This window comes from Schistocerca gregaria, chromosome 9 (genome assembly GCF_023897955.1).
Source record: "Schistocerca gregaria isolate iqSchGreg1 chromosome 9, iqSchGreg1.2, whole genome shotgun sequence".
Classification (NCBI taxonomy): Eukaryota; Metazoa; Arthropoda; class Insecta; order Orthoptera; family Acrididae; genus Schistocerca; species Schistocerca gregaria.
The window spans coordinates 68,633,704-68,648,809 of NC_064928.1; the positions used below are offsets into that span (position 1 = coordinate 68,633,704).

At 39.1% G+C, this 15,106-nt stretch overlaps 1 protein-coding gene across 6 annotated transcripts in view; it reads right to left on the reverse strand.

The window, feature by feature from the left end:
- Positions 1–15,106, reverse strand: part of LOC126291636 (uncharacterized) — a 163,767-nt gene that overhangs the window by 15,925 nt on the left and 132,736 nt on the right. For 4 of the 6 annotated variants that reach the window (XM_049985200.1, XM_049985204.1, XM_049985203.1 and 1 more), the window contains one exon: positions 5,410–5,590. In XM_049985200.1, coding sequence (XP_049841157.1) covers positions 5,410–5,590 — 181 coding nt within the window. Of the gene's footprint in view, positions 1–5,401; positions 5,591–15,106 lie in introns of all 6 variants that reach the window. The other 2 variants (XM_049985201.1, XM_049985205.1) reach the window with 1 other exon arrangement.

Here is a 15,106-nt window from a genome sequence, read left to right on the forward strand (position 1 = left end):
CTGACAAGGAAGATTAGACTGTTGTGCATTGAACATTTCGTGGGTTACCGTGCTGAATACATGTGAAAAATTAACTTTCAAGCTCGAGCTTTTTTTTAGCATGTGTTACCTTTCACGAAATATCAAAGATAAGTATGCCAGTAAATTTTTAAATAATGGCATAAACGGCCAGTATTCTGGGCCCACAATTTTTCCTTGTGGCTGTTCCTCAAAGCATTAAGTTCTGAAAGAGAGTCAACTGCTCTATGATCTAAGAAATTCATCACACATTCTCACATACAGCATAATCCATATTGTGTAAAAGAAAATTTACTTTGGCAGTAATGCTTCTTGCATCACTATTTGCAATATTTTCCCGCAATCTGTTAGAAATGTAAACAGTTGTGGTGTCACACTCATCAAAAGCAGTTTGATGTTATGAGGTGTTTCTTAGTCCTCATCCTAAAGCCTCCAACACATTTTTCTATCAGCAGACACTTTTGTGTGCACTTCTTGTAAATGGCTCTTCTTCTTTGCAACTCAAGTTGTATTTTGGTGTTTTTCTCTGCTGCAGTATTATTCTGCAGTAGTAGGCTCAAGTAAAATTCTTTGTTATAGTATCAGTTCTTACAAGTCAAAATTATAAAAATTTAAATGAAAAATAAAATAATGAAAAAGTCCAAGAATTTTTAAAAAAATTCCAGGGGTTTTCTTGGATCAAAAAATTTCCACTTTTTTCCAGCTGAACAGGGCAGTATGTACCATGTACTAATCACACATACAAAGATAGTTCACTTTGGTTACCATCTTGAGGGAAACCATTATCCTGTTCAAATCACTCTCAGAGAACTAATATAATATTGGGAGAGAAAACACAATATAAATAAGGTAAGATTTCTGCAAAATCGATATTCATCAGTCTCTCCCAGAACACTTATCCCTCAATGAGACATTGTAGGCCTCTTCAGGATTGAAAAAGACGTCTACTGAGTGCTGTTTCCACAAGAAATCCTGATGTACTATAACTTCCAACAGAGTCAGGTCATCAAAAAATGGTTCAAATAGCTCTAAGCACAATGGGACTTAACATTTGAGGTCATCAGTCCCCTAGACTTAGAACTTAAATAGGAAATCACACACATCCATGCCTGAGGCAGGATTCGAACCTGTGACCGTAGCAGCAACGCAGTTCTGGACGGAAGCGCATCAACCGCTATGCCACAGTGGCCGGCTTAGGTCATCAGCTATGGTAAACAATACCTGCTGAATCCATACTGAAATTAAGAAAACATCTGGGTTTGAGAACCCAAGTGAGATAGTGATTCACCATTTGCTGCAACCTTTTTTGCACACAGATGGTGGTGCAACAATTCCTGGGCAGGTAGGGTCACTGAATACTTTCAGGAACTGTATTACAATAACACCTTTTCATAAATTGAGAAATTGCTCTCTCTCCCAGATTAAGCCACAACAGACTAGGTAGATTCCTTTGGAATTCAATCTGAAATGCAGCTTAATCTTGTGATGAATTCTGTTATGACCAAGTGGTGTGTTAGAAACTACAAGCAATGTAGGATACAACTCTAATATAGAGACAGAGCAGCTGTAAACTTCATCACTTTTGGAATATAAGTCCTAGCCCCTCTTATCATAACAAGTTCTATGGTAGTAAAAAGTTGATTCCTGATTGGTGACAGCATGTGGAGCAATATTTTACACCATGGAGTGGAATTTTTATCTTGGGAACATCTACAAACCTCCATATTCCATAACAGCAGTAATCAAGTTCCTCAAGATCACCCTCAGTTCCTTCCGAGTTCATGGTGCTCGGGAATTCCATGCCTGATCCATAGCAGAGCAGAGCACTGTATCTTACAGTAACATCTCCTCTCTGTAACTGAAAATGCTACAGAATAGACTGGTGTATCAAAATTGTGGTGCACCACATTTTTAAGAGGTAATAAACTGTAACAGCAATGGCCTATATGTTCGTACTGCACTGGAAAAAGTGGCACAGTTAGCTCTAAAAAATAACATCTAACTCTCTTCACTCTGTTGTAATTTGTAACTTACCAAACGAAAGCGTTAGCATGTTGATAGACACATAAACAAACACAAACACACACAGACAAAATTCAAGCTTTCACAGCCAACGGTTGCTTCATAAGGAAGGAGGGAAGGAGAGGGAAAGACGAAAGGATGTGGTTTTTAAGGGAGAGGGTAAGGAGTCATTCCAATACCAGGAGCGGAAAGACTTACCTTAGGGGGAAAAAAGGACAGGTATACACTCGCTCACAAACACACACATATCCATCTGATCATATACAGACACAAGCAGACATTTGTAAAGGCAAAGAGTTCGGGCAGAGATGTCAGTCGAGGCGGAAGTACAGAGGCAAAGATGTTGTTGAATGACAATCGAGGTATGAGCGGAGGCAACTCGAAATTAGTGGAGGTTGAGGCCTGGTGGGTAACGGGAAGAGAGGATATATTGAAGGGCAAGTTCCCATCTCTGGAGTTCTGGTAAGTTGGTGTTGGTGGGAAGTATCCAGATAACACGGACGGTGTAACACTGTGCCAAGATGTGCTGGCCGTGCACCAAGGCATGTTTAGCCACAACGTGATCCTCATTACCAACAAACACTGTCTGCCCGTGTCCATTCATGCGAATGGACAGTTTGTTGCTGATCATTCCCACATAGAAAGCTTCACAGTGTACGCAGGTCAGTTGATAAATCACGTGGGTGCTTTCACACGTGGCTCTGCCTTTGATCGTGTACACCTTCCGGGTTACAGGACTGCAGAAGGTGGTGGTGGGAGAGTGCACAGGACAATTTATACACTGGGGGCAGTTACAAGGGTAGGAGCCAGAGTGTAGGGAAGGTGGTTTGGGAATTTCATAGGGATGAACCAAGAGGTTACGAAGGTTAGGTGGACGGCGGAAATACACGCTTAGTGGAGTGGGGAGGATTTCATGAAGGATGGATCTCATTTCAGGGCAGAATTTGAGGAAGTCGTATCCCTGCTGAAGAGCCACATTCAAAGTCTGATCCAGTCCCGGAAAGTATCCTGTCACAAGTGGGCCACTTTTGGGGTGGTTCTGTGGGAGGTTCTGGATTTGAGGGGATGATGAAGTGGCTCTGATAATTTGCTTCTGTACCAGGTCGGGAGGGTAGTTGCGGAATGCGAAAGCTGTTTTCAGGTTGTTGGTATAATGGTTCAGGGATTCCGGATTGGAGCAGATTCGTTTGCCACATCAAACCCACCTACAAGCAACAGTACCTCAGTTATGACAGCTGCCACCCTTTCCACATCAAACGGTCTTTTCCCTACAGCCTAGGTCTTCGTGGAAAACAAACTGACCTGCCTACACTGTGAAGCTTTCTATGTGTGGATGATCAGCAACAAACTGTCCATTCACATGAATGGACACAAGCAGATAGTGTTTGTTGGTAATGAGGAACACCCTGTGGCTAAACATGCCTTGGTGCACGGCCAGCACATCTTGGCACAGTGTTACACTGTCCGGGTTATTTGGATACTTCCCACTAACACCAACACCAACCTGTCAGAACTCCAGAGATGAGAACTTGCCCTTCAGTATATCCCCTCTTCCCATTACCCTTCAGGCCTCAACATCCACTAATTTCAAGTTGCCGCTGCTCATACCCTTCCTGTCATTCAACATCTTGGCCTCTTTACTTCCGCCTCGACTGACATCTCTGCCCGAACTCTTTGCCTTTACAAATGTCTGCTTGTGTCTGTATATGTGCGGATGGATATGTGTGTTTGTGAGCGAGTGTATACCTGTCCTTTTTCCCCCTAAGGAAAGTCTTTCTGCTCCCGGGATTGGAATGACTCCTTACCCTCTCTAGCTTAAAACCCACATCCTTTCGTCTTTCCCTCTCCTTCCCTCTTCTCTGATGAAGCAACCGTTGGTTGCAGTATTTCTCATTACCCTTTCCTTTCAGAGACATATGCTGAAATATGGGGACTTAATGTTGAGAAGGTTGTCCATGACAGATTTTGAATTTTACAACTGTGCAGCAGTATTTCCCCAAGACAAAATGAATATCATGTGGTTTGTTACATTGCTACCGTTTCCTTGGTTTTATCTTCTTTGAATCATTCTTCCTCCATTAGGAGGGCAGTATGGGTGTGCTTGAGATTGCCAGGATATATGAACATAAGTAGACGTTTTATTTATGGATCTTTGAGTTGCAGCAAACATGGCTTCAGCTACTATCATATTGGAGGCTGTAGAACTGTATATGAAATCCTTGCCAGAGAATATGAAAGAATCTCGTTACTTTCCATTTCTAATTTTTTTCGTGTCCCTGGCTGGTGGAGTTTTGCTGAAGTTTCCTTAAGTCACTCTGACAGAATTACAATGTCATCAGTAAACCTTATGGTTTTTATTTCTTCTCTCTGAACTTTAATTCCCATTCCAAATTTCTGCTTTGTTGCCATTACTGCTTGCCCACTGTAAAAATTGAGTAACATCAGGGATAGGCTGCAACCTTATCCAACTGCCATCTCAACCATTGCTTCCCTTTCATGTCCCTTGACTCTTGTAACCGTAGTCTGATATCTGTACAAGTTGTACAGTACCTGTATTTTATTCCTGCTACCTTCAGAATTTCAAAAAGTGTAGTCCAATCAACGTTATGAAAGGTTTTCACTAAATTTACAAATTTAGGCCTGTCTTTCTTCAGCCTATCTTCTAGAATAACTTGTGGTGTCAGTATTGGCCTCACATATTGCTAAGTTTCTTTGAAACCAAAATTTGTCTTTCCAAAGGTTGGCCTTTATCCATTTTTCCATTCTTTTAGCAAATAATTCATAGTAATATTTTGAAAAGTGATAGTATACATTTTATTAAAATTTCTATTAGAGAAAATTTGATGTGAACACATGAGAAAAACAGACAGACAAAATTGAATGTTGTCTTATAATGTAAAGGTACTTTCTGTAAGTATCATTAATACACAGAGCTTCACTCAAAGAATCAACAAAACAATGTAAAACTTAAGTGAGAATCAATATTTCAATATTATGAAAAGGACAGTTGCTGCTCACCATATAGCACAGATGCTGAGTTGCAGATAGGCATAACAAAAAGACTGACACAAATAAGGCATTCATCAAAGCTAGATATCTCTCTCTCTCTCTCTCTCTCTCTCTCTCTCTCTCTCTCTCTCTCTCTCTCTCTCTCTGACACACACACACACACACACACACACACACACACACACACACACACACACACACACACACACAAAACCCTCTGTGTCACTCTTTTTGTTATGCGTATCTGATATTCAGCTTCTCCTTTTCATAATACAGTTTTGTTTCACCCCAGATTTTTCATTGTTCAAGTGAGAATCACATTTCTGTGAGATTCCTGAACTAATAAATTCACCTTATTACCATTTTCCAGCTGTTCACTCGCATCTACACATGGCAGCTGAGCAGGGTCATCTTGGCTTAATTCTTTATTGGCAGCATTAACTGCAGGACTGGAGTGGAGCTGCCCTGCAGTGTCTTCTGCTGACATGTCTGTGCTGCCTATCTGTACACTATCTGTTTCCTCACAGTACTTGCGACAAACCTGCAAAATGTTTAAGTATGTATCTGTTACTGTTATTATAAAGGAGATTAACAGTCTGTTATACTGACTATTACTACAGCTGTCACTATTACTATTGCTATTGTTGTTTCATCATGTACTTATTGTTTCATCATCTATCTTATTCTAGGATTTCCTATTCTGCACATGGCAACTGACTATACTGATGATGAACACACTTTTCTTATATTTCTTCATCTGCAGACTATCCTCACTCTAGTACATAGGTTTGGAATAACCTTTCAGTTTTTTTTATTTATCTATTTTATGTGACTATTAGGGTGTGGCATCCCCACTTTGGCATACACATTCAGATGTATTCTGGTTGGATGTGTTTCTCAATTGCTGCCCAGCAAGACCAGCAGCTGGTCCTGATTGCTACACCTTGAGGCATACTTTACAGGCATTGGAATCAGCTCAATTTGAGCCGTATGCAACAAATTCCACCTTTGGATCTGCCACAACACTATGCACACCCTATCTTGCCCAACCCAAGGACCACCAATAGCAGATGCAGGGACCAGTTCCAGGACGGCATCTCAAGTGGTGGGCCGCTGGAATTTCTGGTTCTTTGTTTGTCCCAAGCACTCCTATGGATCTGAATAAAATACAGGAGGCCTGCCAGTCTGAGCCAGATCTGGTATCAGATCCACAGCCTTCATGTGGAAAGTCTCCCATGGATTTCCACAATCTCATTAGTTGCAACCATCCAAAGTTTACAACAAGTTCTCTGGTGTACCTATTGATAACAATCCTGTGCTATGTGCTTTTCTCCTGGACTGTATTTGGACCTTGTTGTTACCTACTGTTGATGTTTTATTAGCACACAGACATACCTGCTAGCCTAATGTGATACTACTTTCGTTCACTTAAGTTCTGTTTTCAGTGAACAAATTGATGGCATATGTATGCACCAAAAGTGTGTTTCATATTTGAATTTTTTCAAGCCTAACATGTGAGTTATTCAACAAACTCCCAGTGTACTGTACTGTCACCTTCAGAAGGTGACACTCCCCGTCCTCCCCAATGAGTCAAGAACTTTAAAATTCTGTGATTTGCCACTAAATAATTTGTGCTTAGACTGTGTTATTGAAGATACAGGCTTACAATAGTTTTACATTCCCTTTCCTCGTGTTCGGCATTTTCATACCTTCAACATTTGTTTTTGGATCACCTGTGTTTAAAAATCTTTTCAATAATTTACATACAAAATTTATTTCTACATCTCTCAGTTTTAACAGTTTTACTTTCCCTTTTCCAACATTCTGTTTCTTTATGCTGTCAACATTTCCTTTGGATTGCCTGTACCTAAAAATGCTTGTGTTTAATAATTTACCTATAAATCTATTTTTTACCTTACAAGGAACAGTAATTTGGTAAATGCTAACTTTCTGCGAACTGAATTTTAATGAGCAGAAATATTATATTAACAGTAATATAGAAAGGGTAGAGTGCTATTTAAATGGTTAGTGTAATCAGATATTTTTAAATTTTTTATTGTTATTATTATTTTTTTATTAGGCGATGTACAACTGTCTCTTTCTTTTGCAAGAAATCCTAATTCCAGTGGTAATCCAAGGTTTGTTAATGGATTTTTTAGTATGGGTTTTATATATTCTTTTTGGGAAGGTACATTTGCCATCCGAAAAATCTCCAAAATTGGAGACATCAACGTATCAAAATCTGCATATTTTGGCTACTTTCATTCAGTGATGTGCTATGGAATAATCTTTTGGGCAACTCACCACATTCAAAAAAAATTTTTTTGTAAGCCAGAAAAAAGTAGTCTGAATTATATGTAATGTCCCTCTAAGAACCTCATGTCGAAATCTTTTTAAACAGTTAGGTATATTAACCACTACCTCACAATATCTCCTCTCACTCCTGGCTTTCACTCTTCTCAATTCCTCTGAATATGAAACAAATGAGGCATACTATCATTATAACACAAGGCCGAAAGATGATAATAACTGTGAATGGAAAAATCTCTCTCTGGTACAAAAAGGGGTAAAGTGAAAATATCTTTAACACACTCCTGAGTAATATAGAGTGGCTAAAAGAAAGTAAAATGGTATTCAAAAAAAGTTATAGGAATTCCTACTGGAAAAATGTTTCTACTCTTTAGATGAATTCTTCAACGGAGATAAATAATTTGAGTAGTAATGCAGATTATTTCCTCTGTCACTGTTATCTGTATTGTTTGTTATCACTATTGTATTTTTGTATTGTATTGTTTATTTTCTTGATTATATTATTGTATTTTACCAGTTTTGAATCATTCATCTACCATGTGCAATATACCGGTACGTATTGTATTGTATGATATCTACATTGTATCTGCTTTGACTCATTCCACATCCATGCGTAATCACGCCATACTGGATCTATGGAATATGTATCTCAAATAAATAAATATGTGAGTGACAAATTTCATGGAGAACAGCAAATTCAGTAAGTTTTCTAAGAATACTTCAACAATATACTATAGACATTTTTACAGACAAGGTGTCATTAGTTTGTACACAGCCTGATTTCACTCTCTGCATATCAACTGGCAACTGTTTATCAGAGTACCTTGGACTACCACCTAGCCTGAAAAAGAACCCAAGAGCACTTCACAAGAGTTGCTGGCTACCAATGGCAGTCATACATTTCTCCACCTCGCACTGTAGGTCCAGAAGTCTGCAGCCAAGACATTCACAGAACTGACAGGATCCAAGCCAAGCAATCACGATCTATTCTGGGAATGATGCTGCAAATTATGAGCTCAATTTGCACCCAGCGCATGAGGCCAGCATCTTCAGCCCTTTCATCAGCTGCTTATACAAACTGAGGATGGCCTCAGAACCCAAGCAACAGCCATCACTGCTGCCAACATGAGCCACAATAAGCAGACTATTGCACCATCAGTAGCCACAGGCAGGGCCTCTTCCACATCTCAGATGAGCTCCCCTCCCCCGCAGACACACTGAATGAACAATGGATTTCTTTCTGGTCCTGAACACTGTTTCCTTAAGGGGTTCCATAACTTTGGAACTCCTAACAACTAGCAAACCACTTCCCTAAATTGCCTGTTTGAACCATGCTGGAAAGCTGCAACCTGTTCACTCACTGGGTGAATGGGTGAAGCCAGACAGCCAGCCTCCATATTGCCTCTGTGCCTCAAATGATATGTATACCCCCCCACACACACACACCCATTACTCTCCAGTCAGAGCAGATCCACCATGTTGGTTGTACTGCAAGGTATCTTGGCAGTGGAGCCCATCAGTGAAAAAATCAGCATGTGGAGCATACCAAGTGGTGCATCAGAATCTTTGCCACCACTACACACTGCGGCAGGAGCCTGAAGACAGGTAACCATTGTCAAAAGCATCTTCAGCTGTCCACAAACTATCCCTGCATGTGCACAAAGTACACAAACATTCTATCCATCCTACAACCACTAATACTAACTTAAGAATTAACTATAAATGCAAAGACAGAAAGCTAAATATGGTTGTGGAGTAGGGTGATGGGAGGCTGGATGAGGGGGAGAGGAAGAGAGAGAGAGAGAGAGAGAGAGAGAGAGAGAGAGAGAAGAGATAACAGCAATGAAACAATGAAACCAGAAATAATAGTTTCTCACAAGACCCATGTATGAGCCAGAAACAATGTAATGAGATAGAAAACACAATCTCACACCTTCAGTCATACATAAAGAAATAGTAAGCTATGATGCATTGACAGGATACTAAGAAATGAAAATAGACGTATAATCAGTATGGCATATGCAGAAATACAGAGCAAGTAGATTATATCCACATCGAGACAGAACTCCTAAAAACTAGAAACACCTCCCCTGGATTGCCTCCAAGGACAATGCTGGAAAGCTGCAACCTGTTCACTCACATAGACTGACTAAGATTGGGCAAGCTGACAATATTATAAAAAGGATAGATTGCTACTCACCACAGAGCAGAGATGCTGCCTCACAAACAAAAAGACTATTAAACACTTAAGCTTTCAGCCAGAAAGGCTTCTTCTGAAATAGACAACATACCCACAGACATTCACAAAGAAACAGATCACACACACATTATTGCTGGCTGTAGGAGCTAACGCAAGTCTGGGCAAAGCAGCACAGAAGATATCACAATGGACTCACATTCAGGAGGACAATAAGTCAAATCACCATCAGGCCATTAAGCTTTAGGTTTTCTGTGATTCCCCTAAATGACTTAAGGCAACCTTGAGGACTGTGACTGATTTCTTTCCTCACCCTTTCATAATCTCAGCCTGAGCTCCAGCTCTAATGACCTTTTTCTCAACAGGACATTAAACATTAGTCTTCTTTCCTTCCTGTAAGAATGACTACAAGGGGACATCGCAAGTTCATAAAGAATGGTAGGGCAAATCTCAGGTGTGGCTGCTTTATGGGAGATTGTGACTGTGAATAAGAGTACTAGAAAACCTTAATTCAATGAAAGATATTTCATAGGTAATGATATTTTGAGATTATTTTCTTTTTTATCAATACTTCAATTTCATAGTTGTTTCAGACATTTCTTCCTCAGTTATCATCATAATTATTTATTTTTCTAGTCCCTCATTTCACATACTTATTTCCTTTGCAAATGTTTATTCACAAAGCATGACTAAAGTTTCCTTATTATTTACTACTGGCTGTTTCCTATATTCTAGCCCTATGACAAGACAACAGAGGGCTTTCCAACTGCAAACTTTTTAAGTGAATCAGTTTGCTATCTCTCAGTTCACAATCAAACTGGCAGTCTGTTGTTTTGATTGTCTTATTCAATAGTATCACCTTATGCCATTTATTTTCTTTCCAATACCTTTCTTACTATGAGGATGTTTGTGACAGAATACATCAACTGTAAAAAAGAAGGAATGTGTGTTCCCAATGTAAAGAATTACTTTAAGAATTCCAAGATGACTGAGAATTTTAGGATTATTTCATAATTAAATTAACAAATTCTTCACCTTATATGACAATGAGATCAAAAGGCGTGACAATCTCCCCAGTCCTCTTTAAGAGGAGTAGAATTCTTGTTCCTACTGGTAGTGCATGTTATTGTTTAAGATGTAGGACATTTTACTAGCAAATATTAAGTCTTCCTAACTCTACTACTGCTACCTCACAATACTGTGTTCCTACAGTGAAAGATACTAGTTGGTTATAATTAAAAGCAACTACTCACAGACGTCCAGTGTGGGCTGTAATTATCATAGGGCAGCAAAACATTGTAGGAGGGCTATTTAGAAAGTAGGGAACGTTTCCATCTGATGCCACTAGGCGCTTGCCGACCACATATTTTGAAATGTGCAGGCTCGGCATCTCAGTTGGCATCCATCCGTCACAGTGGGAACGTCTCTAAACATCTGATTTTTTTCTATATTCGAATTTAAAATGTGCACTGCAAACAAAAATCCCGCCAGTTGTGAGATGTGGCCTGTGATACAGTTTTTGTTGGCAAAAAGCTAAAACCTATAGAAATTTATTGTGAACTGTGTGGACTGTATGGAAACAATGTAATGAGTGAATGTTCCATCTGGAAATTGTGCTTTCAGTTTAAAAATGGCCAAACCAATGTTCATGATGAAGAGAAGAGTGGACACTCGAGCATTGTGACGGATGATTGCTAAAGTTGATGAAACGATTCGTGAAAACCATGGCTTCAGAATAACGGAGATTTCACTTTCTTTTTCACAAGTTTCACGGGCTTTGTTGTCTGGAATTGTCACTCAAAAGCTAGGCAAGGCAGACCTCCAGCCACGCGTGACTCACTGGCTGGAGTCTCAGGCGGTAGAATTTTACTATGAAGGTCTTTCAAAGCTTGTCCATCGCTATGATAAGTGCCTCAATGTGTTCGGTGACTGTGGAAAAGTAGTATGCCAGTCGCACTTTCAGATGTATACAGCGTGGTCCATTGATCGTGACCAGGCCAAGTATCTCATGAAATAAGTGTCAAATGAAAAAACTACAAAGAATGAAACCTGTCTAGCTTGAAGGAGGAAACCAGATGGCACTATGGTTGGCCCACTAGTTGGCGTTGCCATGGTCAAACGGATATGAACTGTGTTTTTTTAAATAGGAACCTTCATTTTTTATTACATATTTATGTAGTACATAAAGAAATATGAATGTTTCAGTTGGACCACTTTTATCGCTTTGTGATAGATGGCGCTATAATAGTCAACATATGACTCACAATTTCAGACGAACAGTTGGTAACAGGTAGGTTTTTTAAATTAAAATATAGAACGTAGGTACATTTGAACATTTTATTTTGGTTGTTCCAGTGTGATACATGTACCTTTGTGAATTTATCATTTCTGAGAATGCATGCTGTTACAGTGTGATTACCTGTAAATATCAAATTAATGCAATAAATGCCCAAAATGATGTCCGTCAACCTCAATGCATTTCGCAATACGTGTAACGACATACCTCTCAACAGCGAGTAGTTCGCCTTCCGTAATGTTCGCGCATGCACTGACAATGCGCTGACGCATGTTGTCAGGCGCTCTCGCTGGATCACGACAGCAAATATCCTTCAACTTTCCCCACAGAAAAAAATCCGGGGACATCAGATCCGGTGAACATGTGGGCCACAGTGTGGTGCTTCGATGACCAATCCACAAGTCATGAAATATGCTATTCAGTACCGCTTCAACTGCACGCGAGTTATTTGCCGGACATCCATCAAGTTGGAAGTACATTGCCATTCTGTCATGCAGCGAAACATTGTAGAACATTACGTAGGAAATCAGCATACATTGCACCATTTAGATTCCCATCGATAAAATGGGGGCCAATTATCCTTCCTCCCATAATGCCGCACCATACATTAACCACCAAGGTCACTGATGATCCACATGTCCCAGCCATCGTGGATTTTCCTTTGCCCAATGGTGCATAATATGCCGGTTTACGTTACCGCTGTTGGTGAACGACACTTCGTCGCTAAATAGAACAAATGCAAAAAACTGTCATTGTCCCATAATTTCTCTTGTTCCTGGTGGCAGAACTGTACACAACATTCACAAGTTGTCACCATACAATTTCTGGTGCATAGAAATATGGTACAGGTGCAATCGATGTTGATGTAGCATTCTCAACACTGACATTTTTGAGATTCCCAATTCTCGTTCAATTTGTCTGCTACTGATGTGTGGATTAGCCATGACAGCAGCTAAAACACCTACTTGGGCATCATCATTCGTTGCAGGTCATGGTTGACGTTTCACATGTGGCTGAACATTTCCTGTTTCCTTAAATAGCATAACTATCCAGCAAATGGTCCGGACACTTGAATGATGTCGTCCAGGATACCAAGCAGCATACATAGCACACGCCTGTAGGGCATTCTGATCACATACATCAACACAATATCAACTTTTTCCGCAATTGGTAAACGGTCCATTTTAACACAGGTAATGTATCGCGAAGCAAATACCATCTGGACTGACAGAATGTTACGTGGTACCAAGTACTTATACGTTTGTGACTATCACAGTGCCATCCATCACAAAGCAAAAAAAGTGGTCCAACTAGAACATTCATATTTCTTTACGTACTAAATTAATATGTATTAAAAAATGGGGTTCCTATTTAAAAAAAAACACAGTTGATATCCGTTTGACCTATGGCAGTGCCATATAGAGGGGCAACCATAGCACCATCTGGTTTCCTCCTTCAAGGTAAATGAGTTTTGTTCTTTGTAGTTTTTTCGTTTGACGCTTATTTGGTGAGAAATTTGGCTTGGTCACTATCAATGGACCACCCTGTATAATAAAATGTATTTCTTGTACTTAAGTTATTTTGTAATGCCAAAACGTTCCCTACTTTTTGAATAGCCCTCGTAGATATTCTAATGCATTAATGTGGAACTGATTTACACTGGAAAAATATTAGTTCCAATTTTGGAAACCAGCTGCATATCTAGCCCTGTAGTGCTCATATTGAACATGTGTAAGCACTGGTCAATAATCACATCAACATTATGCCTTTCTCATTTGTTTGACTTTTAGTTGTCTCTACAAAGGCAGCAAATTTCTTTCCCAAATGAAGTCAGTAACACAAGGTGTCCCTCAAGGACCTATTTTGTTTCTATTGTACATTAATGAATGACCTATCAATCAATATAAATGGCCCTTCAGTCTTATTTGCAGATGACACAACTATATTAAATTGAAGAACAGAAGCCAGAAACTATTCCTATCAGCATCATCAATACAACAGATCATTTAGAAATTTAATTTCATCTCAATGGATTAACTGTAAACATCCCAAAAACCCATGTGCTCCAGCTCAGAAGAAAACAGTCAGCATCCCACAAAAATCAAAATCTAGAAGAAGTGGATCCTGTCAAATTTTTGGGATTAAACATAGACAAGAGTTTAAATTAGAATGAACATGTTGAATATCTATTAAACAAACTATGCAGCTTTGCATTTACAGCGCAAATATTAGCTAATGCTACTGACAAGGACACAAGAAAAATTGCATAGCATAGCTATACCAGTCAGTTACAAATCCAAACAACTTCATGCACATACTGTAATTATAGAAAAGAATTATTCAAAACAACTGTACAGTCATGAAAATCAATTCGCCCATTACTTAAAAATCTGAAATTATTGACAGTGCCCTCCCTATATATCTATGATACATTTTTTTCCATAACAATTTAGAATTATGCCAGGATAACTGCTTTGATCACTCTTACAATACATGAAATAAAGGAAAATTTATGCTGTCTGCTCATCATTTAAAATTATATGCTCAAACTCCCGAGTTTATGGGAATGAAGATTAACAACAAACAAAAGCCAAGAACATTCTGAGTATGAACCTAGATTCACTGAAAAGAAAGCTGCACGATACCCTACTTCAGCAACACCACTACTGAATTCATGAAAGGCGAACTGAATATTTGAGCAGGATGTAGTTTATCAATTGTCTTATTATGTAAATATGTGAAGGTATCTTATCACAAAAAGTTACATTAACTTTTAAATCATCTTATTGACCATAGTTTTATATCAATAAAATAGTATAAATCATATTTTGATGTGTCTCCTGTACTCTAATCAAACGATTAGAGTATTTAAGTTATGACACGAATGAATCACAATTCACAATTGATCCATTGCATATGGAAACATTTCTATATCTCTTTCTTGAATTCACAGTGCCAGTTTTGCTCCTGCCCAAATTGTAACCAATACACTAGATCGCGTGTTCTGTTCCACATTAACGCATTAGAATAGCTACCAAGTTTCACTGCCATGTGATTATTACAGCTGACACTTGACCTGTGTGACAAGCTGCACGTTAATTATAATCACACAGAATAACATACTTCAGTTGATGACTGTGTTATATCTACACAACACTTCATGTTACTTATAACTTACTCCATTAAACTTGCAAACCAGTTGTGTTGGAAAGGAAATACTCAGACATGTTCACTTGTGAATACCCCCCCCCCCC